At 40.8% G+C, this 23,522-nt stretch overlaps 1 protein-coding gene across 2 annotated transcripts in view; it reads left to right on the top strand.

Moving 5' to 3' along the window:
• lrrk1 (leucine-rich repeat kinase 1) overlaps window positions 1–23,522 on the top strand; it is an 82,460-nt gene that overhangs the window by 8,036 nt on the left and 50,902 nt on the right. For both annotated transcript variants that reach the window (XM_085772635.1, XM_085772639.1), the window contains exons 2-11: window positions 5,952–6,142; window positions 11,127–11,298; window positions 12,260–12,439; window positions 15,305–15,441; window positions 16,605–16,831; window positions 17,471–17,598; window positions 18,616–18,779; window positions 19,653–19,790; window positions 22,304–22,416; window positions 22,824–22,894. In XM_085772635.1, coding sequence (XP_085628761.1) covers window positions 5,952–6,142; window positions 11,127–11,298; window positions 12,260–12,439; window positions 15,305–15,441; window positions 16,605–16,831; window positions 17,471–17,598; window positions 18,616–18,779; window positions 19,653–19,790; window positions 22,304–22,416; window positions 22,824–22,894 — 1,521 coding nt within the window. The remainder of the gene's footprint in view (window positions 1–5,951; window positions 6,143–11,126; window positions 11,299–12,259; window positions 12,440–15,304; window positions 15,442–16,604; window positions 16,832–17,470; window positions 17,599–18,615; window positions 18,780–19,652; window positions 19,791–22,303; window positions 22,417–22,823; window positions 22,895–23,522) is intronic.

Raw genomic sequence — 23,522 nt, forward strand, 5'->3', positions numbered from 1 at the left:
TGCTGAAGCCCCAAATTGCGTAATTGTCCCGAAAAAAATTAAATAAGTCCACATTCCAAGCATGTTTGTAGCGGAAGCTTCTCGAAGCTCCTCTTCCTGGTCCGTCCAAATCTCGCGTGATTTGCGTCGGCGTCAGTGCGGTTACTGCGAATCACGCGAGATTTGGACGGACCAGGAAGAGGAGCTTCGAGAAGCTTCCGCTACAAACAAGCTTAAAATATAGACTTATTACATTTTTTTCGGGACAATTACGCAATTTGGGGCTTCAGCACAAGACGGACATTACATACGAGCATCATGGAGGTATTTGGATGTTTTTTTGTGTGTGTTTTTTTACGAAGAGCTCTGGTGTCCCTTTGCAACCGTTATATGGACATGCACTGCTACGCCAAGACCCCCTGTAACTCAGAGAAGGGACGGTGGACTCTGAGAATTCTTCCAGCCCTTAGTCAACATGAGGGTGAGTAGATAATGAGCGAAATATCATTCTAGGGTGAACTATCCCTTTAATCCATAAACAAAGACTATTCATGGCTTTATTTTGGAAAGCATCTTCACGTTACTCATGGTGCTTAAAACTTTTCCACAGTCCTGTAGAGCAACTTAGACTCTCAAGAGTATTCAACAGATTCTCAAGAGTTGTGCGCTGCTCTGATACACACATTGCAAACTTTGAGTTGTAGCTGGCTCCATTCAGATCAGTCGGTAGCCTCGACAGTCTCTCTCACACAGCGAACATCAGCTTTAAATAGAGGACCTCAGCTGTGTGGGAACACTGTAAATTAAGCACTAACAAGAAAACAACAGAGAGCCAAATGTGCAGCTTGAAAACAGGACTACCATGGTGGAACAACAAGCTGCTGTCAGTGGAAGGCCATTACCAGCCCTTCAAATGTGAGGAATGTGAAACTGAATGTGTTTGGGTGTTGGACTATCTTGGAGATAACTTGGAGATGTCACCTTGGGCAATTGCAAGAGGCATTTTTCTTTGTTTTGTACAAATGATCAATTTATGAATCATTGGAGAAAATCAAGTTAATTTTTTTTAGATGGAAATAATATGGTCTTAAAGGGATAGTTCACCCTAGAATGATATTTCGCTCTTTATCTAATCACCCTCATGTTGACTAAGGGCTGGAAGAATTTTCAGAGTCCACCGTCCCTTCTCTGAGTTACAGGGGGTCTTGGCGTAGCAGTGCATTTCAATGCAACGGTTGCAAAGGGACACCAGAGCTCTTCGTAAAAAAACACACACAAAAAAACATCCAAATACCTCCATGATGCTCGTATGTAATGTCCGTCTTGTGCTGAAGCCCCAAATTGCGTAATTGTCACGAAAAAAATTAAATAAGTCCATATTCCAAGCATGTTTGTAGCATTAGCTCCTAGTGTCTGTTGTCCGGTTCCGCTGCCAGCGCGCATGCGCAAGGTTCGCACTGAGACCGACCCCGGCGAAGGACTAGAAGCAGTCCGTAATAGCCTGCCTTGCACCGGGACAACACTTTTTCGTGCAATTTTGGCCTCTTAAAACATATTTTAGCCATGGCTGAAGATTTTGATGTCGAGGACGAGCTGCATTTCTTTGCTGAGCCGTATTTGTACGAGCCAGAACCTTGCGCATGCGCGCTGGCAGCGGAAGAGCCGGGCTCAAGCTCTGCCTCACGTGACATCAACGTACTAATGCTGTTGGCGCAGAGATCATTTCATGTAGACGTTGCCAACATAATGAGGTGTAGCCTAAATATTTGTAGGTTTTTGGACCCGTCAAAATTTATAAAACAATTATTTCTATACTATAAAAAAAATTCTGTAAAATTAATACTTTTATTCTGCACCCCTCTAAACGTTCTGTGGATGTATTATTTTTGAAAAAATAATCGTTTTGATGAAAAAGTTGTAGCTATAACCTTTAAAGTTGAGATGGTACAAGAGACATGAATGCTTGAATGATCTGCTGTATCGGTGTAGCCTACCATAACTCATAGCTAAACAAAAAAATGGAGAGGTGTGGAGCTGTGGATGCCTGTGATTGGTCGTTCAAGCCTTAATAAAAGTTAAAAAGTGAGTTATATAAAAATTCATTCCCCCTCTACAGTTGTCATAAAGGAGAAAGCGAGCTGTGGAGGCGGTAAACAGGCTGTAATGTTTATTATTGCTGCTTGACTGGCACTGACACCGTCCTTATCACGTGGACAGGGCTATGCCAACAACATGAACAGTCCATCTTGGATTGAATTGGATTGGAATAATTTTTTCCTCTATTATAAAATTTGCATTTTAATTGATTCAGAGTGGATCACCTACTCAGCTTTCAGTCCCAGAACAGCCGCTGGCTTCATGTTACTTTATATAGAAATGATTCAGCAGAGCTCCACACAGTGTTGTAGCTACATATTTGAAATTTGGGAAAAGGAGAGCACTGGTGTGACGTCTTCAATTAATTTCAGCAGATCTCCTAAAGGAAAGACAGTTGAAGAGAGATGTCCTGGTTGGTGGATTTGATTTTTGCCAGGTGGACAGATCATCCTCTTACTTGTGTCAAAACAACAAGCACAACAAAGTCTCCTCCTTCTTTACACCCTTTAGTTGTCTCACTGATGTTGAGTTGTTTAGTCATCACTGGTGTTTGCTCCTCAGGAGTGTATACGTGTCCTTTGATCTCTAACCCACAGGGACGGGTGAAAGGGGAAATTCGGTAATGGAGGAGAAGCTGGCAGCCTTGTCCCTCCACAGGTCTTCTTTCAGCTTTCCCAGATAGGTCGGGGAAAAGCTGTGAAAGGGGAGTATTGATGGTGGATGTGAGGCACATGCGGGTCTAATGGTTTCCCTGCCTCAGCCTTTCTCATATAACCTCAGCCGCCCAGTCAGACTCACTGCGTCTTAATTATTCATAGAAAACTCACTGGCGTGCAGGAAGCAGGCACACGCAGCTTAGACAAAGCTAAAAGAGGAAACAGAAGTATTAACTGGTGAAACAAATAAGCTCTCTGACAAACATGAAACTAATAATGCTTGAGCTGCGAGCAGGGGTTTCATTAACCAAGAGACGTATGGAGAGGATACTGTATACAGTAGGCTGACAAAATAGAAAAGAAAACCATGCACATCAACAACAAGACATTCCCAACCTTCTTATCTGTATGGCAGCATTCATGTCTTTTATAGTTGAGAGGCAGGGCACACTGGTGTGGTGAGCCTCCTGTTTGTGCAGCACTGATATAACCTGAGGAAGTACAGACGCTATGATTTGCTCAATCTTTTTATAGCACATGAAGTATCAGAGTTGCTTCTTCTATAGCCCTCCAAAATTGTAAATTATTGTTACATGATATAGTGAATTGTCTGATATAAACCTCCTGACTCTATGACAGCACTTGGGATGTGTCCCCACCATTACATTACCTCGTAGTCTCACTGCAGAGCTGTTGTTGGTCGGAATGCTCAGTTCTCCAGTGTCAGTCTTTATGTGACGTAGGCAGATATCACTGTGGGAAGTGAACATCTCAGATTTAGTAATCAATACGTTTATTTATAGAGTGTGTTCAGAAAGTCCCCTTTGTTATGTTGTAGCCTCATGTGAAAATCATTTCGACGTACGTGTTTCCCTCATCAATCTACACTTAGTTTTCTGTATTGACAAAGCCCAATCGAGGATGCACTGATCCGGCTTTTTCAGTCCCAATGCTGATACCAATACTTGGGTGTCGCTTATCGGCGGATACGCGATATTGATCTGGTACCACTGTTGAATTAATAAACTGTATACCTTGTCATGTGGAGGACAGTGAAGGCATCAGGCTTTACACTACTTTCCTTACTTTGTAAGACGTTGTAGCTCTGTGTTTGTTGTCTACCGGCATGCTATGTGTGCTAGAATTGAAGTGAATAGATCTGCTTCATGGATCAACCCCAATCTAGATATTTAGTCAATATCTAATTAACGGATCAGGGCATCCCTAGCCCAAATGATAAATCTCTGACTTTGACCATTTTTCAAAAATGGCTTGAAAGTTTTTGATAATTTGTAATCACAAAAGTGTTTCAATTAAACTGACCAATTATGATGTTGATTGGATGAATTCCCTAAATATCACGTCTTGAATTTGCAAATAAAATTGCAAATGGAAATCATAATGGTGGACTTCCTGTTGGGTGTAAACCAGGTGGTCCACGAGGCATTTTTGTGCACCTTGTGTGTTTCATGTGTACCCAGTTTCCGTGCATGTAGGTCAAAGTGCAGAGATGGGAAGGGCCTCGTTGAAAATATCTTGGTGGTACTCTGTTGAGATGTGTGGTGGGAGGAGGGGTGGGATACCCCATGCACCCCATGCAAAGTTCCATGCCAAATTACTGACAGTGTTCTAATGGCTGACATCACACTATTTACCAGGAACCAGTTCTTCTCTGCTGCTCTGAAACAGTCATCACCAGTAGCTTCACAGCTCACTTCCCTGTGTAGGCTACTGTTTTACAGCAGCGAAGAACTGAAGTGTGTGAAAACCCCCATCTTATCTGGGTGGTAAAGTGCTTATTCATAACTTCTATGGTATCGAATCTGTGCATAGTTTTGCATATTTCTCTGGCAGTAGGATGTATTTCTGATGTAAGTGTTGCTATGAGATCGTATCTACATCATACTGATTATGTTTTTTTTATTTTTCAAAGATTTGTTTTTATTATCAGACGACACTGATGATGTTTTATGAACGATTTGGCAACAAATCTATCTCTGTTTTATTTACAGTGTATTGTCTATTTATCTGTTTCCATTATAATCAAGTCAACCCCTTTCACATAAATGGATAAAGTATCCCACTTGTTTGTTATACTGATGTTGTATTTATATTGAACACATGAATACAACATTCACTGCACATCTGGATGGAAATATTCAGAAATTCAGATTTTCTATCTGTAAATGTTGAATATTAAAGACCCCTAAAGAGGCATTTTCAAATTTGTAAAAATGCTCTGCTATGACTATTTTTTGATTAAAATTGATTTCCCACAAAAAAGCTGTTAAAAAAACAAACTCTCAAAGAGGCTCAAAACAGGTCTACTATTTCTCCCTCATTGAAAAACCTAGGTTCTATGCAGTTCATGAGTGTGCAAATGTGTCATGACTTGAGCCCTTATTTATTGTGCAGAACAGAGCCGATCTCAAAACTCAAAATTAAAACCAGCACTTTATAGTGCACACAAATAACAAAGCCATAAATGGTCAAATAAATTGCTCATGTTCCCTTTGTTTGCTGTCACTGTCCTGCAAATTATCTTTTGCCACTCAACATCCGACACACGCACACACACACACACACACACACACATGACACGATGGTGTCATCGACGATAGGACGGTAGAGTGCAAATCTCTACCGTGGGCCAAATTTTCTACCGTCTACTGCAAATACCGCGTATACCGCGCATCCCTAGATTATTTGGTTGCTAGGGATTCTGACGTATTAATCCTGACTGGGTGCTGAAAAACTGAGTCCAATTTTTTCAGACTCTGATTTTAAAACAGCATTTTCAAATCTAAAATGCTCAGTTATGGCGTACCGTGTATTAGCGACTTTGCTGCTGAAATGCCTTGTAGCAGAACCCAAACACTACATTGACATGTTAAGAATTTCAAAAAAATCTATTAGCATTTTTCTTTAAATGGTAATATCTTGATTGTGATTGGAGTTCAGTCTCAAGTGCTGCTCTACCTGCCACCAGAGGCTGGTACACTTTCACATTGTGTGTGCTAATCCACTTGTACTGCTGCTCATGCCGTAAGAGCATTCTTGATTAAGGTGACCTAGTTCCGGGTCTCTGCTGCTAACAGGCCTACAGTAATACGGTGTGTCCAACCTGCAGTGTGCTGCCTCACAGACACAGACACCTCTTCTAACTCTGCCATGTGACCACTGTTTTCTCTCTGGGTCCTTCCTCCTGCGTGCTGCCAGGCCCCGGGGAGGAGATGGGAGCCAAGCTGTCGCTGGTGGACGGCATGGGGCAAGGCTCTGCGCTCGTTCCTTCTCTCACTCTGGAGAACATCCAGGCGGCGTACGCGGATGGGAAGGAGGGGACTGCCAGGGAGCTCATCCAGCAGGCCACCTGTGTGGACTGCAGCGTGGGGTCCAGCCACATCGATGGAGTGAGTACACCTTAAATACCGCTGCTCTGTCCACTGCTGGTCGGGTTGGGTGACCACCACTCTAACTGTGTTCTCTGGGGAGGAAACCGCAACTACAGTGACATGCAAATGTTTAGAGCTATACGCACATGTACTGAATGTATGTCTAGTAATTAAAATGTTAATGGGCAGAAGAAGAAGAAGAGTATTTTATTAATCCCTTGCAGGAAATTATGGTGTCACAGCAGCTTCAATAGAATAAAAAATAAATAAATAAAGATAGAAATTAAATAACTTAGGCTAGCAATAAATGAACAGGAAAAGCTACAGTCTTTGATCCAAATGTAAGACAAAATTAAAACCTCCACTCTCGTGTTAACAGGTTTTTAATCAAGTGACTACAGGACCTTTCACTTTGAGTGTAACATGAGATTGTGGAAACTAGAGACCAGGACACCCACAAGTCTCCAGATTATCCTCAGCTAAAAAAAGGCCTCTAAAAACTATTGAATAAATCACAAAGAGCACTGGCTGGTCAAAGTGCTCCCAGTGTGTGCTCAAGTACACACTGATTTGTTCTGAATGAAAACCAAAATAGTTTGGAAGCACTGATCTAAAGCTCAGCGGATTGGGCCTGAGAGATCCTGGTTCAATCCCTGGACCAGCAGCGGGTACTACCATGCATCAAAGAGATTATTAGATTCAAAGATTCAAAGATTTTTATCGTCAATTCTGTATATTGCCCTGGTGGTACAGAAGAATCGAAAAGCCTTTTCTCTCTCACCTTAAAATAAACAGTATAAGAGGTAAAAAACACTTTATTTAAAATATAATATAATACACGGAATACTAATGACTAAAGGAAGGAAAAGGAGAACTGGTTGCTCAACAACTGCTTGGCAGTTAACTGAGTGGCTCTGGTTTATTAAACTTTGCCCACTAACCAACCAGCTGATATGGGCCTGGCCTGAACCTCAGCACCATCACTGAGATGCTGACTCCTGAGGTTCACTCAGCCTCCAGCTGCTCCGGTGGAGATGCTCGGTGTTTATCAGATCAGACTGTGAACTGTGACAGAGATACCACTCCTCACACTGAAACCTCTCTTCATATATTTTTTAAAACCTGTGATTCTTAGTCTGCACACTTGCACAGCACAGCAGAGACATCAACACACTTACAGTACACTCACAATGACTGAAACAGGACAATAGTATTTCTGATAAGTTATCCAGAACAATAGAATGTTACAAATAGCAGGATGTCAGTTTTATGTATATTTTCTGCATACATGTATTTTGCATATCACACAGCCCGTCTTCTTGTTTGAGCCTCACTGCTATAATCCACACAGATGATCTGTTTAACCTTTCATTATTGAAAATATTACTCACACTAATATTAACAATTTTACAAAACCAAACCCTAAAAACAGTTTCCCACCTCTCACCCAGGAAGCCCACACTCATGCTGAAAAGAGCCTGAATAACAAAAACTCAGCAGTTCTAAGTGGTAGTGGCACTTCTCTTTTTTTGAATTGCTCTTTCTAACATTTGCATTATTTATAGCTACAGTGGAATCCGCTTATAGTGATCACGTTGGTCCAGAGTCAATTTGATCACTATAAGCGGTTGATTACTAAAACCGAATTTTTATTATTTCACTTATTTTTTATGCAGAACATCATCTAAATGCCATTTGTATACTTTTTCCATGAGAAAAACGTAACGAAACGGCTGTCAGCAGCGCGATTATTTCGTCAGCTCCAAACTCACCGGTCTGCACCCTGATCACAGACCACAGCTGGTTTTCCACACAGCATCATTTACAGTAACTCACGTGACACGTCTCAGTACAGATCCGCGGGCGCTGCCGCTGTGTTTTTGAAATGAGCGAACAACTCTAGGCTACAGTAGCGCCGCAGTTTCTCATTCCCCACCTTGTTTGACTGAGAGTGTTTCAGGATGGTTTTCGTGAATGAACAGGCAACATGTCACTGTCAGAGTTTCACTTTACCGCGCGCTGCTGTCATGCAGCGCGCTCCTCTCTCTCTCTCTCTCTCTCGCTCGCTCTCTCTCCCTCTGCCAATAACGGACAACGAGCGCTATGCGGAGATGAGGAACGAGCCAAAAGCCCAAAATCTATTCCTGACGTCCGCGGTCGATATAAAGTTGATAGGTTTCCTTCATCCATGTTTTAACAGACAACACAAACAGCCGCGCTGCACCCACAGTCATGTGTCTCAGCCAGCCAGCTGACGCACAGCACAACAACACACAGCACAACAACACAGCGCAGCGACATGTGCAGGCTGCTGGCAGTGCACGTTAAAGGGACACCGCCGAAAATAAAATAAATAGGCTACACATAGTTTTTAAATTGTTTTGCGCATGTTTTCATCCATAAAATGACCAAAAATGAGCACTATAAGCGGATTTCTTGATCACTATAAACGAATTATTTAAACAGCATTTGTATAGAAATGATTCCGTCCCAAGCCTTTTGATCTATATAAGCGGTTGATTACTATATCCGTGACCACTATAAGCGGTTTCCACTGTACTGCCTTTTTGATATAGGGTGATCTATAATGTTCAGGTTTCTTCATTGCTTTGACATTGCCTGCCTGTGAATTTGGGGGCGGAGCCTCTGTAGGAGAATCAAAGGGAGGGGGATATTTTTTTTGCTGTTGTTTTTAAAATGAAGACTGAAAATAGGAATGATAGTGTTTCATTTTTCATGTTTTGGTTCAGTCCACGTGAACGCCCCTGAGAATGTCAAAGGCCTTTTTCAGGTTTGGGCAGAAACTCACAGTGAGTTTGACGCCCTCACATTTTAAAGTCACATCGTGAAAACATGTTGACACAGTGTGAGTCCTATTGTGCAGTGATAAAATCCTATTACCGGTACACCTTGTCCCCCGAGTGTCCGACCTGCTGACAGCGCTGTCGGATGCTCAAAATGAGTTTAGCTCTCTGGACTACCGGTCATCCATCACTCTGCCCTCTGTTTCCATCTCTTTTCTTCTTCTTCTGTTACACTTAGTTTTGTAGACTTGCTTTGTAAAAGCTTGTCATGTGATGTGCTGCTGTGTAGGATGACGGACAGAAGACGATAGTTTCAGAGGTGTCGCTGATGATTCCATTAATTTATCATTCCATGGTCCAACTAGACTCACATTTCAGTCATCATTTTACCGATTTAAAATAAACCTTAAAGGTCCAGTGTGTTATAATTTGGAAGGTTTATAGCCAAAATCTGAATACTACCCATCTATAAGTGTATAATTGCTATATAAATAACATTTGTTTGGTTTTTGTAGCCTTATAATTCTTCTTTCATATATACATATAGCAAGGGTCTTGCTATACATATGCCATGTTTGTATGGCAGCCCTGGATGGAAAATCCACCCAGCCAGAGAGCACGTTTTGCGAGTTTTGCGTTCATAAATAAACCAACAAAGAAGATTGCAGAAGGAAAAAAGAAGGAGTAGGAAACGGCAGACATATTGTAAAATGGTTTAAATCTTCACCTCTTCGCTCCATGCTCCTGAAATACTCCCAGTCGTCCTAGTCCTGGTAAACAAGGTTTTTTGTCCTCTGAGGCCACTGTCACCTTGCTGACGGGAGGGGTGACTGCAAGCGAGTGAGCGCTGCAATCTAGAATCTGAACTCTAGATAGCACGGTTTTACCCCCATTTTACACACTGGACCTTTAATGCATAGAAAAACAGGAAATATGTGTTTGGTTCTGTTGGATGAATGGATGCTGATTATTGTTTTTGACTTCTTAAAATATTTACTTGTATACAAAAAATAGAAAAAGACCAACATTTTATTGTTCTTGTAATATCTCCATGTGGTTTAACTGTTTAGAGGAACTAGAATGTCTGTTTGGTGTAGAGGAAATACAAACAGAGAGCTGTGAAGGCAACTTTTGGCATCATTCACCAAACAACCTGAAAAACCGGTCCATCACCCATCACTGATCAGTGTGGTGCTGTCAGTTAACGAGACAAAACTAGTTCTTCTTTCAGTCTTTATTTACGGAGGACAAATTTACGCCTGTGCCCTCCATGACAGAGGCCAACACCCAACACAACAAAAAGTGTTGTTTAGAAATAGACAGTACAGTATCACTTTTCACTTTGCTTTATGCATCTACTGTATGTGTAAATGTGCTCAGGATGTTAGGTTGTCTCTGTTTACATATTTGGACCGATGAAGGTAGAACTTATCCAATAACAGCCCAAAACACGTTATATAGAGATACACCAATCACCAGTAACATGCTGAGCACTGACAGGAGAAGTTCATCATGGCACCTGTTAGTAGGTGGGATATATCAGGCAGCAAGTGAACATGTTGTCTTCAAAGTTGATTTGTTAGAAGCAGGAAAAATGTTCAGCGTAAGGATCTGATCCAGTTTAACCAGGACAACTGGGTCTCTCATGTGCTGCAGCTGCAGCTCTTGTGTGCTGTTCCCGGTCTGGATCTATCAAGTGGTCCAAGGCAGGAACAGTGGTGATGCGGCCACAGGCTCATTGATACATGTGGAGAGAGAAGGCTGCATGGCCCCTGTGGTCCCGTCCAACAGACCAGATACTGTTGCTCAGACAACAAGTTCATGCTGCTTCTGATAGAAAGCTGTCAGTTTGTTGTGTATTTCGACACAATATTAAATAGGAGGTCAGAATGTCATGTCTGCTTGGTGTATATAACACAGGGCTCCAGACTCATATTTTTTGTCGTCTCCAGAGGTTGAAAGAAACCCTTTTGTTTTGCTTATATTTCCAATTGAATTATAAATTACAGTATTTTAATACTACGTTATATTTATATGGTCAAACTTGACTTATTGTTCCCACAAGTAGATATTTACTGAGTAAATCTCTAGATCATTTTATAGATCAATTAAGTATGTTTTGATGCTTCATCAGAATTCCCCTTGTTAATAATGTTTCATTCTTAATAGTCACCAAGTTCATCCTTGTGTTGTTGTAGATGCATCTCCTGTGTACGGCCACTCAGCACGGTGACGTGGAGAGTGTGTGTTACCTCCTGAAAGAAGCACGTATCACTGTGCCGCAGGATCTATCCAACAGCAACCCAGCCATCCTGGCAGCGTACTACGGCCACGCCGACGTGGTCAAACAGCTGCTAGATTCAATACCAGGTGGGAGGAGGAGATGAGGTGGCTCAGCATTCACAACATACAGGACAGAGCTTTTATTTTGACAACGACATGTATAGATGACAAGTTTTAAAAGAATAGTTAAACATTTTGGCAAATTCGCCTATTGCCATAATCCCTATACAGTAGTTTTAGGAGTAGGTTCGTTACAGGCAGAGAGCTGCATGGTACTTTCGCATTTCCCTCACTCAACTCAAACGCTCTCATGGACAAGTTGTGACCTGCACATTCACCACGCTATGAGATAATAACGTATAATTATGTAACATTAGGACACATGAAGCAAATACTTGGAACTACTTTCGCTTTTGAAATCACTCCGCCCAGCAGCCGTATCTGGAATGTAGTTTCAGTTACGTATTTACCTCGACAACAACTGCGTCTGGTAACGTTCCATTGTTATTTCATAGTGTGGTGAATGTGCAGGTCCCAACTTGTCCACGAGAGCGTTTTGGAGTTGTTGGATTGTGTATTTGATGAGTTTGATGAGGGAAACGTGAAAGTACCTTGCACCATGCAGCACTCACGTCTCTGCCCCGCCGATCTAAAAACAGCTTGCACCGACAATTAAAGGTAATGAACTTTAATTGTCGGATTATGGCAATGGGCAAATTTGCCAAAATGTTTAACTATCCCTTTAAGTTGAGGCCAGTGGATGCTCTGTAGTTATATGTGATGCAGTTTGTTTGATTACATTTATGGTGCAACTGTTAATGTCCCTACACATTCATATAATTACTAAAAGGGCACTCAGTTTACTAGTCGTGTCTAGTGCTGCTCATCCTGTTAATTCAGCTGCAATGGTCTGATCAGGATCAGCCTGGGTTATATGTTTAGAATATCAAACATGAATGGATGGGCATTTATAGCAGAGACAGAGAGGTCTGTTAAAAAAAGAAAATCTAAAGGATTGAATTATGGGAAGTCTTTGGCTCCCTCTCAGGTCCAATTCTGAGGAGAGACTTACTGAACTGGATGCTGGCCACATCCTGCCAGCAGGGTCACCTGGACGTGGTGCGGCTGCTGGTCCACAGCTACGACGCCGATGCCAAGGACTGTGCCATCCACAGCGATGAGTTTCCTGTCGTCAGCGGGCTGCCGCTGTACGCTGCCGCACAAAAAGGTACGCAAGACACACCTGAACACACTCACTGCAGGTGTTGCCTTGTGCTGGTAACACAGCAGGAGGTGGGAACATGGAGATATTTTGAATTTAGTAACACAAAATCCTTAAATCTATTATTATTTCTACAGTGTTTTCAGAAACTATTCAGCATTTGTGTCCTGAGAACACTGAGAAATACGTGTGGGTTCTCCCAGAGGTTTTCAGCAACAAGAGCAGAATAAATAAACCATTTAAAAAATCCAAAACATTTGTTTTTATGCGGTTAAAGCAGAAGTTAAAGCAATCCACTCTTATCTCATTATCTGATTCTTGCAGTGCTGTTCAGTTGCTTCATTCAGTTGCTTAATTCCCTCCAACCTCAGACAGATGGATAAATCTGCAACCTCTGATTAGAGCACAGTGACAGTACACACACATACTGTATCTACTGAGTTTATCTTAATTAAATCCAGGTTGCAACAATAACTCCCATGTGTTTCTACACACATCAGAACGGTTGGGGTTGTGTTGTTTATGCAGCCTCCTTTCCAAGTTTCTTTTTAGCAAAATTAATGTTTCTCTTTTTCTTCTCAAATGAATAATCACGCAAACGCTGCTGTCACAACATGGCGTGACCGCGTATGATGTGAGATACAGTGGAGCTGATACTGAAGCAGGCTCATATTGATATGTTCATATAAACCATTTCAGCATTTCTTTTGTTTTAAATTACTTACTCATCGTTATTTCACTGAATCAAAATACAACCCCCACCCCTCTGCCTGTGGCTGAGGAACGCACGTTGAGCAAGTGTCATGCTTCCCTTTGTCTGCGTTCGCTGTTGCACAGTGATGAGATCAGTTATCAGATTGCAAGTGTCATTTGTATTCACCACTCTTCTCTTTATATGATTAAATATATTGTATTGGAATAGATTTTACTATTGAAATTGGGTCCAAAACTTTTATACCAAGAATTGATAAGTGAAAATTCAGTCACTTAACACTTTAGGCCTGAAGCTGGGTGGACACATTAAAGGGATACTTCACCCAAAATCGATAATTCACCAATTATCTGGGAGCTACTGCTACAACAAGGCTAAAAACAGATCAAATACATTTTTTCCAAACAACTTTTTCATGTGGTGGCTTCAGGACACTTGGATCAGTACAGACGAGCAGTATGGAGGTATCTGGATGTTTCATTGTGTGTGTTTTGGACAATTCAAAAGTGAACTCTATCCGCTGCCATTATATGACAATCCGTTGCCAGCCGGACCCCCCCTGGAAATCCGAAAACGTTTCGATAACTCCGAAAATACTCCGAACCCATCCTTGACGCATGACGCTGAGTAGAAAATTGGTGAATTATTGATTTTGGGTGAAGTATTCCTTTAAAACCAAACTGTTTGCTGCAACTGGAATCAGGCTGAAGTGATCAGCAGTTTGTCTGTCACAGTATCTGAAGCTGGGGTGTTAATTCCCCCTCATTGATTTTGATGGTCAAATATGAAGATTTGGAACCACTTCTGCAGGTGAATTAGGGTCAAGTTTCTACAGAGTCAAGATCTTGTTAAATGCATGCTTACATTACAAGATCAATACAGTTAATGGCACCAAGGTACATATATACATTAAAATCAATCTAAACCACCATGCATTTAAAACATTGCAACATGTAGTGTAGTGCACAGATTATGGATCTAATGGATGAGGCAAACTCACTGTATCTTTATGCCTTACAACCAGACGGATTGATTTATGTCTTTATGGAATGTCAGGAAAAAGCATTTAGCTAATTTTATTTCCATTTGGAGACAACATAACCACACCAATGAACCCGAAACTCTCAGAGGAACAGCATGGCAAATTATAACATCATCCAGGCAGAGCAAAAGTGGCCGGTGTTTGATGCTCATTAATTTTTCACATCCATTATCATTCTTAGTTTTATTTCTGTTTGGAGAATAAATCAGCTGTATGTTTTGTTTTTTCCCGTAATTTGGAGCTTTTGGGGATAAACAAAGTGTCATTGTTCTAACACAAGTGAGGATTCACCAACAAGTTGTGCCTTTTTATCTTTATGCTTGCATCACTAGATCTTTACAGTTGATCCAGTGATAAAGCTCATAGATGGATGGATGCATTTCACTCGGTGATGTTGTTGACATACCATTCGATATGTTATAGTATGAGATCAGGCTATATTGTGCTTTATTCCCCACATGGCTTCCTATCTCATCTCCTTTAGCAGAAGAAACACTACACCTTCCTTTAACGCCTTTAAAGCATCATTTAAAGTGAAGCACTACTGTAGTCTGACCTGGTCAGAGCCACGTTTATCTAGAAACAACAGTGCAGCTGATCTACTGTAGAACTGATGGAAATCCCCATCTGATCCACTGAAGCCCAAATCCATAAATACAGATGTATTCTCTTTAAACGTGTCCAGTTAGGAGTCATCATGGAAACCAAGCAGAGTGACTTTATAGCCTGTAGATTCACATTACTAAAATCATTTGAATGTCAAGTGCACCTCTGCTAGGGAACTAGACTCTGCATAATTACTGTATATCTGCATTATGATTTATTTTGATCTCTTGTTCAGTTCCTTATTTCTGTTGAATTATTATTTCAATAGCTCACCTTTCTGTATCTGAATTTTTCTTCCACATTACCAATGTCATGTGAGTCCTGTTTGTTCCTCTGTTTATTTAAAGGAGTGTAGTCGGTGATTCTCCCCACTTATTCTTATTGTCCTTATTAGTTCTCCTTCCTTTCTCTCCTTGACCCTTGACTTGAAGTTGTTGGGGAGGATTATTTAGACTTTTGGTCTACAGCCCTGGTCAAAGATACTGAGTGCCCTCTGTGTCTTGTGTTGCAGGTAATGAGGAGATTGCTCGCTTCCTGCTGCAGAATGGAGCCGGATTCTCTTCATACACCCTGATAGACCATCCTGTCTTCAGCAAACACCTCCTCAGACTCAACATGCAGGAGACGTCCACCAATAAAGTTAAAGAGGTGTGTGTGTGTATGTGTTCTGGAAACAAAGGAGGTGCAGGGATGTGTTTCTGAACCAATCAATGTGAGGCAGTCGGAGGATTTATGTCCAGCACTGTTTCATAGGATGGATTCATGTCCATATGATAATGTTGGAATCAGACAAGGATGTTAATAAACAACTTAAAGGGATAGTGCAACATTTTGGCAAATTGGCCCATTGCCATAACCCTTTTGGTTTTAGAAGTAGGTTCGTTACCTTTATTTGCCGGTGCAAGCTATTTTTAGAACAGTGGAGCAGAGCCGCGAGCTGCTCAGAGCCAGATCACAAAATTTTGGAGTTGTTGAAAATGTTGAACTATGCCTTTAAGGTTCAGTGTCACATCCTCAGTAGAATTTAAGCCATGATACAAAATAACAAAGACTAATCTGCTGGTGAAGATTCAAATTTTCAGTGTTGATTACAGAGTAAAGTGAAGCTGAATAAAGTTGCATTTACATTTAAGATTAAAAAAAAAAGATATAAAATATACTTTAATGACAGGAAAATTCCACTGAGTGTCAGGGGTGGATGTGTTGCCTGGGGCATCAAAATAATCTTTGTGGATGGGAGAGAGAGTGATGTTGGGGCTGCTCTCTATAATGAGTTTTTATACATAAGCCATCTTATATTCGGTGCCTGATATAATTCAATTTGAACTGTACGAGAAGCTTTTATACTCATTAACTGCTGCCTGTTGATGGCATGTTCATTTTTCAACCACATACTACAACTATTGTATTGTTGTATTGTTTCATTTCATTTTTTGTTTATTTGAGAGCAATCATGAATGTAAATGAAGATCAGCAGAAAATGTGCAATTCCTGAGCAAAGATGCTAATTCCCAAAGCAGTTAACAAGTCACAAAGCTTCACATTGTCACTGGAGAGCCATGTGTTGTGTTGGCTAGCCAGAGCTGACAGTTCTTCTAGGCCTTGAAGTTTTGAAAAACACAAGCACTGCAAACAAATTCAGTTCTAAAGGTTAATTTTTCAGGTTTTCATCAAATTTCATAAGGCTTAAAAATGTGCAAATATAAGCTGATCATTGTAAGTTTTCCCTGAAATGTTGAGCCAAAGTGAAAGAATTAGTAATGCTCTTTGCCCTCTGAATCATTTACCCCTTTCTGTGTGTGTGTGTTTAGGCTGTCAGTGTGTGCTGGAGTGGCCTGCAGCTGCCCTGGTTAGAACTGGACTGGTTCATGGACATCTCCTCCCGTATCACCCACCTGGACCTGTCCTCCAACAGCCTGGGTGCTCTGCCCTCGGTGGTGCCCTGGGGTCTCATCCACCTGCAAACTCTGAATCTTTCCAACAACCAGCTGAAGGAGCTGCCGCCTGCTCACAGCTCCCAGGAGGTCATCTGCTCCAGGTAGATGTGGCAGCAGGTTCTTCAAATACACAAAAGACTATTTGTTTGTATTATTTTCTTAAAGGGATAGTTCAAAGGGATAGTTGTCAGTGCAAGCTATTTTTAGAACGGCGGAGCAGAGCTGTGAGCTGCTCAGAGCTACGTTACGGAGACAGAGTTGTTTTAGAGGTAAATGCAGAGACTGCTTGCCGAAAAACTGCCCCCGACAGGAATGCGCATCAGCTGTTTTGCATGAATTTACCTCTAAAACAACTCTGTCTGGTAACGTTCTGTTATTATCTAATAGTGTGGTGAATGTGCAGGTCACTACTTGTCCACCAGAGCGTTTTGGAGTTGTTGGATTGTGTATTTGATGAGTTTGATGAGGGAAACCAAGAAATCCCATTAGCCTTCGTAGCATAGCTCTGAGCAGCTTGCAGCTCTGCTCCGCCATTCTAAAAATAGCTTTTACCGACAATTAAAGGTAACAAACCTACTCCAAAGACTATAGGGATTATGGCACTGGGTCAATTTGCCAAAATGTTGAACTATCCCTTTAAGAACATTTTGTTTGTCTACATTTGTGAGCCAGATGAAGATAATTCCAAAGCGTTCTTGGACATGTCCATCTCTCATCCTCCCTGTTTCTCTCTGCTTCAGTTTGCAGCAGGTCAATCTCTCTCAGAACCAGCTCTCCAGTTTACCAGCTGGACTTCTCCACCTGACACGCATCCAGAAAATCACCGCAGCCAAGAACCAGCTCACTGTCCTGTTTGACATCCCTGCCAGTATGTTCCAACTCTGTTCTACTTGGTTGCATGTCAAAGTGCTTTTTATTTTGTCTGCTGAGGGGCTACCAGGGCGACACTGAGTGTGCGTTGATGAAGAGCCATTCAAATGTTACCTTGTGTCAATGATGTTTTTTTGTTTTTTTTTAAACAAAGCTGTGGACAGGACTGGTTATATCTGTTTATCCAGATTCAATATTTTATCAAACGTTCTTTGCTTTGTTTGCCATCATGTGTATGAATTTTATTAAAGCAGAAGTAAGTGGTCCGGTCGTTTTCGCTAATGCTGCGTTCCAGGCAGGCTTTTGAAATCGTAAATTACAGCTTCAAGTCACAACTTACGACTTTGTAGCGTTTCAGGCAACCCACTCGTGTTTTTCCGACCTGTTTTACCGGTGAAAGTCACTATAACGGCCACTCGTAACTTCCGACCGTGAACTCGTACCAGATCGAACTGGTACCACTTCACGGTCGGAAAAATACGAGTTTCCTTGAACGCACCATAACAGTCCTCGTCCCTACGTCGCCACATTCACGGCGTTCCTTGGCTGCACACACAGCCCTGCATGCCGTTCTCTCTCCTCATTGGATAAAAACTGTAGGATACGATAAATGTTTTCTCTTCGGCTCAGAGCAGAGCAGAGGGACCGAGAGACCCGTGTTTCAGTCCAAATACTCTATGTAAGTGATTGCTGTCGGAAGATATAACTATTTAAGACTGATATTAACACAAATATATCACTTACTTCTGCTTTAATTTATTTTATTTTATATTTTTTATTGTGAAGCTCTTTATGTCCACGAAAAGTGCTGCTTAAAAAACTTTACTTACTTTACTACTGCAAACAGGCATCCGCTACTGCATTGTAGATATCAACAAACCAGCCTCAAATTAAGCTGTGACAGTTATCTAGTGTCCAAGGTTTTGTCTTCATATGCTTAAATGTTCAAAACCCCAAAATCTGTCACTGGTTGTACATGTCTGACGTAGTTCTGACTGGTGTTCTTTAATTACAGCAACAAACTGGATCGGCCTTCGTAAGGTGGAGGAGCTGGACGTGTCTGACAACCGTCTCACCAGTCTGCCTACTGCCGTCATGCACTGTCTGAAATCCCTGAGCTTCCTCAACGTGTGCAGGAATAAGCTGAGCACCTTCCCTGACCCCTGGGCCTGCCCACTGGTAGGACACCACACTGGCAATCATCTACCTTTTCTTTTTTTAAAAAACAATATCTTTATTCAATTTTCATTTTATAAAAAGATATACAAGAACAAATAACAACAAAAAAGTGTCCAAAATGACACATGTGTACAAACCTACAGCATCAGGGTCAAAATTTTCCATATAATACACAGTTGGTCATGCAACAGTACCAACAAAATGAAACAAAAACATAGCGGTCAGAGGGCCTCCTCAATGAAGACACATAATCATGAATCCACATAAATGACATCATCATATAGTCCAGAGAACAGGGGAAGAAGAAATATAATACAAAAAATATAATTGATGAATCCTCATACTTTCTGAAACACCTCCTGTCTGTCCTTAAGAGTGTAAGAAATTTTCTCCAGAGGTAAACAAGAAGTTAGTTCCCTAAACCACACTGTCATAGCAGGTTTACCCAGGCTATTGTTCTTTTTGCTTGTAGAAAACACATGTTCATAAACATTTTTTCATGACGCTTAGTCCCTCTGGGTAAAGGCCTAGCAGAAAGAGCCTAGTTTCAAGTTCTAATCTAATTAAGGGAATCTCCTGTACAGACGGTCTAATGAAATAAAGTGCCCTTATTTACTCCACATCTATTGCAGGTGTCTGGAATATTCAAAACACTTTTCTGGAGTGATACACACCCTCATTAACCTATTATGTAGGAGTCTTATACAGTATCAACATCATAGTTTATTATATAATATTTATTGATGAAATTTTATCACTTTGATGCTGCTGTTTTTTCGGGGGAGTTTATGGAAACGAAAGAAATTCTATAATAAATGAACACAAATCTGAGGGTGAATTAAAAGACTCTCTCTGCATCTCCCCTCTCTGCAGAAACAATGCAAAGCTTCTTCTAATGTGATCGAGAGTCTTCCCAACACCATCTCCATCTTCTGGAGGACAAAGCTGCAGGACGTGGACTTCTCTGAGAACTGTCTGAAGGAGCTGCCCTCATACATCTTTGAGCTGGAGGTAGGACCCGACATCTGGAAATGTTGTTTTACACCATGGTGATGCAGTGGTTAGCAACAAGGTCGCAAGAAGGTTCCTCCACTGCACCACGATGAGGTTCTGCATAGATATTGTGAAAGTATCAAAGCCTCAGTCCACAGATAGGGGCTTTTAAGGTGTTTTAGGGAGATGTGAGAAGAAGAGGAGATTGGAATGGTTTCTGGTTCTTCCTGTTGATCAACACTTAAAATATGATACCTTTAAAATAGGACGTAAAGAGGAAGCACACATGGCGGTGAGACTCCTGTGTGTGGCCTGGTGATGAGCCTCTAGATGGAGCTGCAGCTGTGTGAATGGCTCCATGTTAACATTGTTGCAGAACCAGGAGGAGTTCACCCACAGTTATTTGCAGAAATATTTTACTCAGTTTACCATCACGTTGTATATTCTGTGATTTATCACGGCAAAAGAAACAGACATACAGAATTTAAGGAGGAATAAATTGGGGTTCTCTCCTTTGACCACAGTGAACCTCATACAAGAATAACCTGTACTGTACAAACAGAACTTTACTTCACTTCAGAGTATTCTTTGTTTTTATCAGTTTTGTGATACATGAATGAAAATAAGTGGTCCAGACTTACACAAGCCACATCCAGACAGTCTTGTCGTTCTCCACTAAGCTCCAGTTATACTGAATACCATGTTTCCTACCATGATAAATATTTTTATTAATGCAGAGTCTGCCCTGCTGACATTTTACTGTTTTGCTTCTTGTGTATTTTACCTTTGCATGTGACAATATAGAACTTTGTCAAGTTCATAACGTGGTCAAAACTCAAAAAGTCTTTTTAGTTTAGATAAATCATAAGGCTACAAGCCGAAACACGTCTTGAACAAAATCATCATTATTGTGTGAATGTGTGTGAATGTGTGTGTGAATGGGTGAATGTGATGTACTGTAAAGCGCTTTGGATATTGTTCAGGTATAGTAAAACGCTATATAAATACAGACCATTTACCATTTACAATCATATTGTAACTATAATGCCTACTAATGCCTTAGTTCCTTATTTCTATTGAATGATATTATACTTTTTCTTTCATGTTATTTACATATAGCAGAGTGAGGGTGTGTGGCGCAACTTCAGAGTCATCAAGACGATGACTATAGTCTAGTCAAGTCAAGTCAAGTCAAGTCAAGTCAAGTCAAGTCAAGTCAAGTCAAGTCAAGTCAAGTCAAGTCAAGTCAAGTCAGCATTTATTTGTATATAGCACATTTAAAATGACCAAAGTGCTGCACATAGGAGGGTAGACAGTTAAATAAAACACTGATAATTAGAATAAGTTAGTACAGCAGCAGCAATAATAGGTTGGTAAAACATCAATAGTAATAGATGTAAAACAAAGATAAGACAGGGCAAACAGTGCAGGTAATCATAGGCTATAAACCGAAACGCGTCGGTCCAATAAATATGTTTTTCTTAGCTGAAAGTGTTGCTGGAGCTTTTTTTGTTCCTTTTCATGTTATTTATACAGTATGTCATGTCAATCTTCTTTTTTTTCTGTGGTTAGAAAGAGAGTCTTCTTCGTTCAGTGCTCATGTTTTAAAGTTTAAAAAAAGTAAAAGAAAAATCTCAGTGTACAGTAAGTGTTAGTTGGATCCTCTCCACACCACGGTTGTCTTCTCCTTTTGAACTCTCCTTCACATCTCTTTTTAGCCTCACTGTGCTCCAGTAGTGTAGAAGAATTGATCAGTGTTGTAAATATACTAGACACTTTCAACCCAGTGGTTAGAGGAGAGATTATTTAGACTCTTCGACCTCAGCCTCCACCAGCCGCCCACCTCCTTGTATGATTGTGCACAGAAGCTGTTTGTTGAATGGACTGTGGAACAAAACAAACCTCACAGACGAGAATAAGAGAGCTGAGGGGATTATGAACACAAAAATCTTCTTCCATGAGGCCCGACTCCTTGATTTATTAATCAGGAGAGTACCTTAAATATTGAAATGTCTATCTCTCCACAATCCTGACTCAAAGTAGAGCCAACACAGAGGGAAATGAAAGGACAAGAGAAGCATAAATGTATTAAAACACACATTTTTTGGTTTTCTGATAAGCAAAATCTCCAAAGTAGTCTGCCACTGGTGTTATCTTATCACAGAGGCTAATGCAGTATTCAGTGGTTAAATGATTCAGTACTTGCATAGACTACAAAACCGCTCATCCACAGCTCAGTGAACTGTAGTTCAGAGAGACCATCTTCACCTCTAATGGGAGCTACTCCTGCATCAAAACAGCATTATAATGTCTGTGTAGAACTTTACAGGCTGAACTTTATAGGCCTGCATTGATCAATAATTAGTTTCAGACTCAATTCTCTTTGATTTGCTAATGCTAAAGGGTAATTTTCAGTTTATAGCTCCGGAGTTGTATTACATTCTTATCAGTGAATGTTTGTCCTTGTCTGTCCTTGAGATGAAAATACAGATGCGTTGTTTACACAGTGTCCCCCTCCCTGTCCTCCTCAGGCTCTGGTCTCACTCAGACTCTGTGGGAATTATATTGTGACACTCCCAGCCCCCAATAAATGGAAGTGCTCCCAGCTCAGGACCCTCGATCTTTCCAGGAACCAGCTTGGCAAGTACGTTAATACACGCACACACACACCTTTTTTTTTTAGTAAAGTTTAATTTGTCTATTTTTTTACGGTAAAAGGATTTGTATTACCAGACCAGACATACACGCTACAGTTTTGGGCTGCAATATCATTAACATTGATTAAATAATAAGTAAATAATGATTATATTACTTAAATTTCCATAGATTGACAGTGACACACTGATGATACCCCTCAACTGAAGCTCCTTATCTCTGTTTGCAGATTTTATACATTTGAACTGCTGATTTATAACTGAATACTTTTGGACTGTGTCCAGATGTTTCCAGATGTTATGCTTTCATCACACTCAGATATGCAGATATGGACTCTTCTCATTCCTTCTCTGTGATGTGCACAACATCATTTGGTTTCTTGCTGTTTTCTTTTAGGACAGAGGAGGGGCCCAAAACCAGGAGGCTGGCTTTCCTGACTACATGGAACAGGAGGGACCCAGACCCAGGTAGATCTGATTTACATACGTTGAAATCATTTGACCATAAATAGAAACAGACATATAGATGTGATGGCGGAGTTGAGATTGATGTCAGGGCTGTAGGGTCACTGCAGTGTTACATAATGTCTCTGCCTACCTGTCTCTCTTGTGATCGCAACATTAACATGATTTCAGTCATTTCCCAGCAGCATTTAGTTAAAGTTTAGACACTTTGATATTCGGGCTTTAATCTCTGATTCTCATCGTCTACCTTTTTTTTAACCCTTTTTTTTTCATTTTACAATTTTCCATTTAGTAAATACCGCAAAAATAGAATAAGCTTGCTGTCCATTTAGCCCAGAATTTTGGGTGTGTCCCTGCTTCGGTCCTTAGATTGTGAGTCAGTTTCTCCATGAAGTGTATTTCCTGCACAATGTCCAACTGCTGATCTGCCCTAAGAGGATCACATTTTAGCCAGATGCTTGTTTAGCTTCTTTTTTTTTTTTTTTTACATCAAAGTGTCAACATTTAAAAGAGATAAATGTTCTTGATTTGAGATATTACAGCAGCTTTCAACCCTGGGGTCTTTCCTATAACCTGATATCTCCTAAAAGATCTGAGGAATCCTGTCCCAGAATGTACATGCCCATGTCCA

This window comes from Trachurus japonicus, chromosome 3, assembly GCF_045865225.1.
Source record: "Trachurus japonicus isolate A0001 chromosome 3, Traja_1.0".
Taxonomy (NCBI): Eukaryota; Metazoa; Chordata; class Actinopteri; order Carangiformes; family Carangidae; genus Trachurus; species Trachurus japonicus.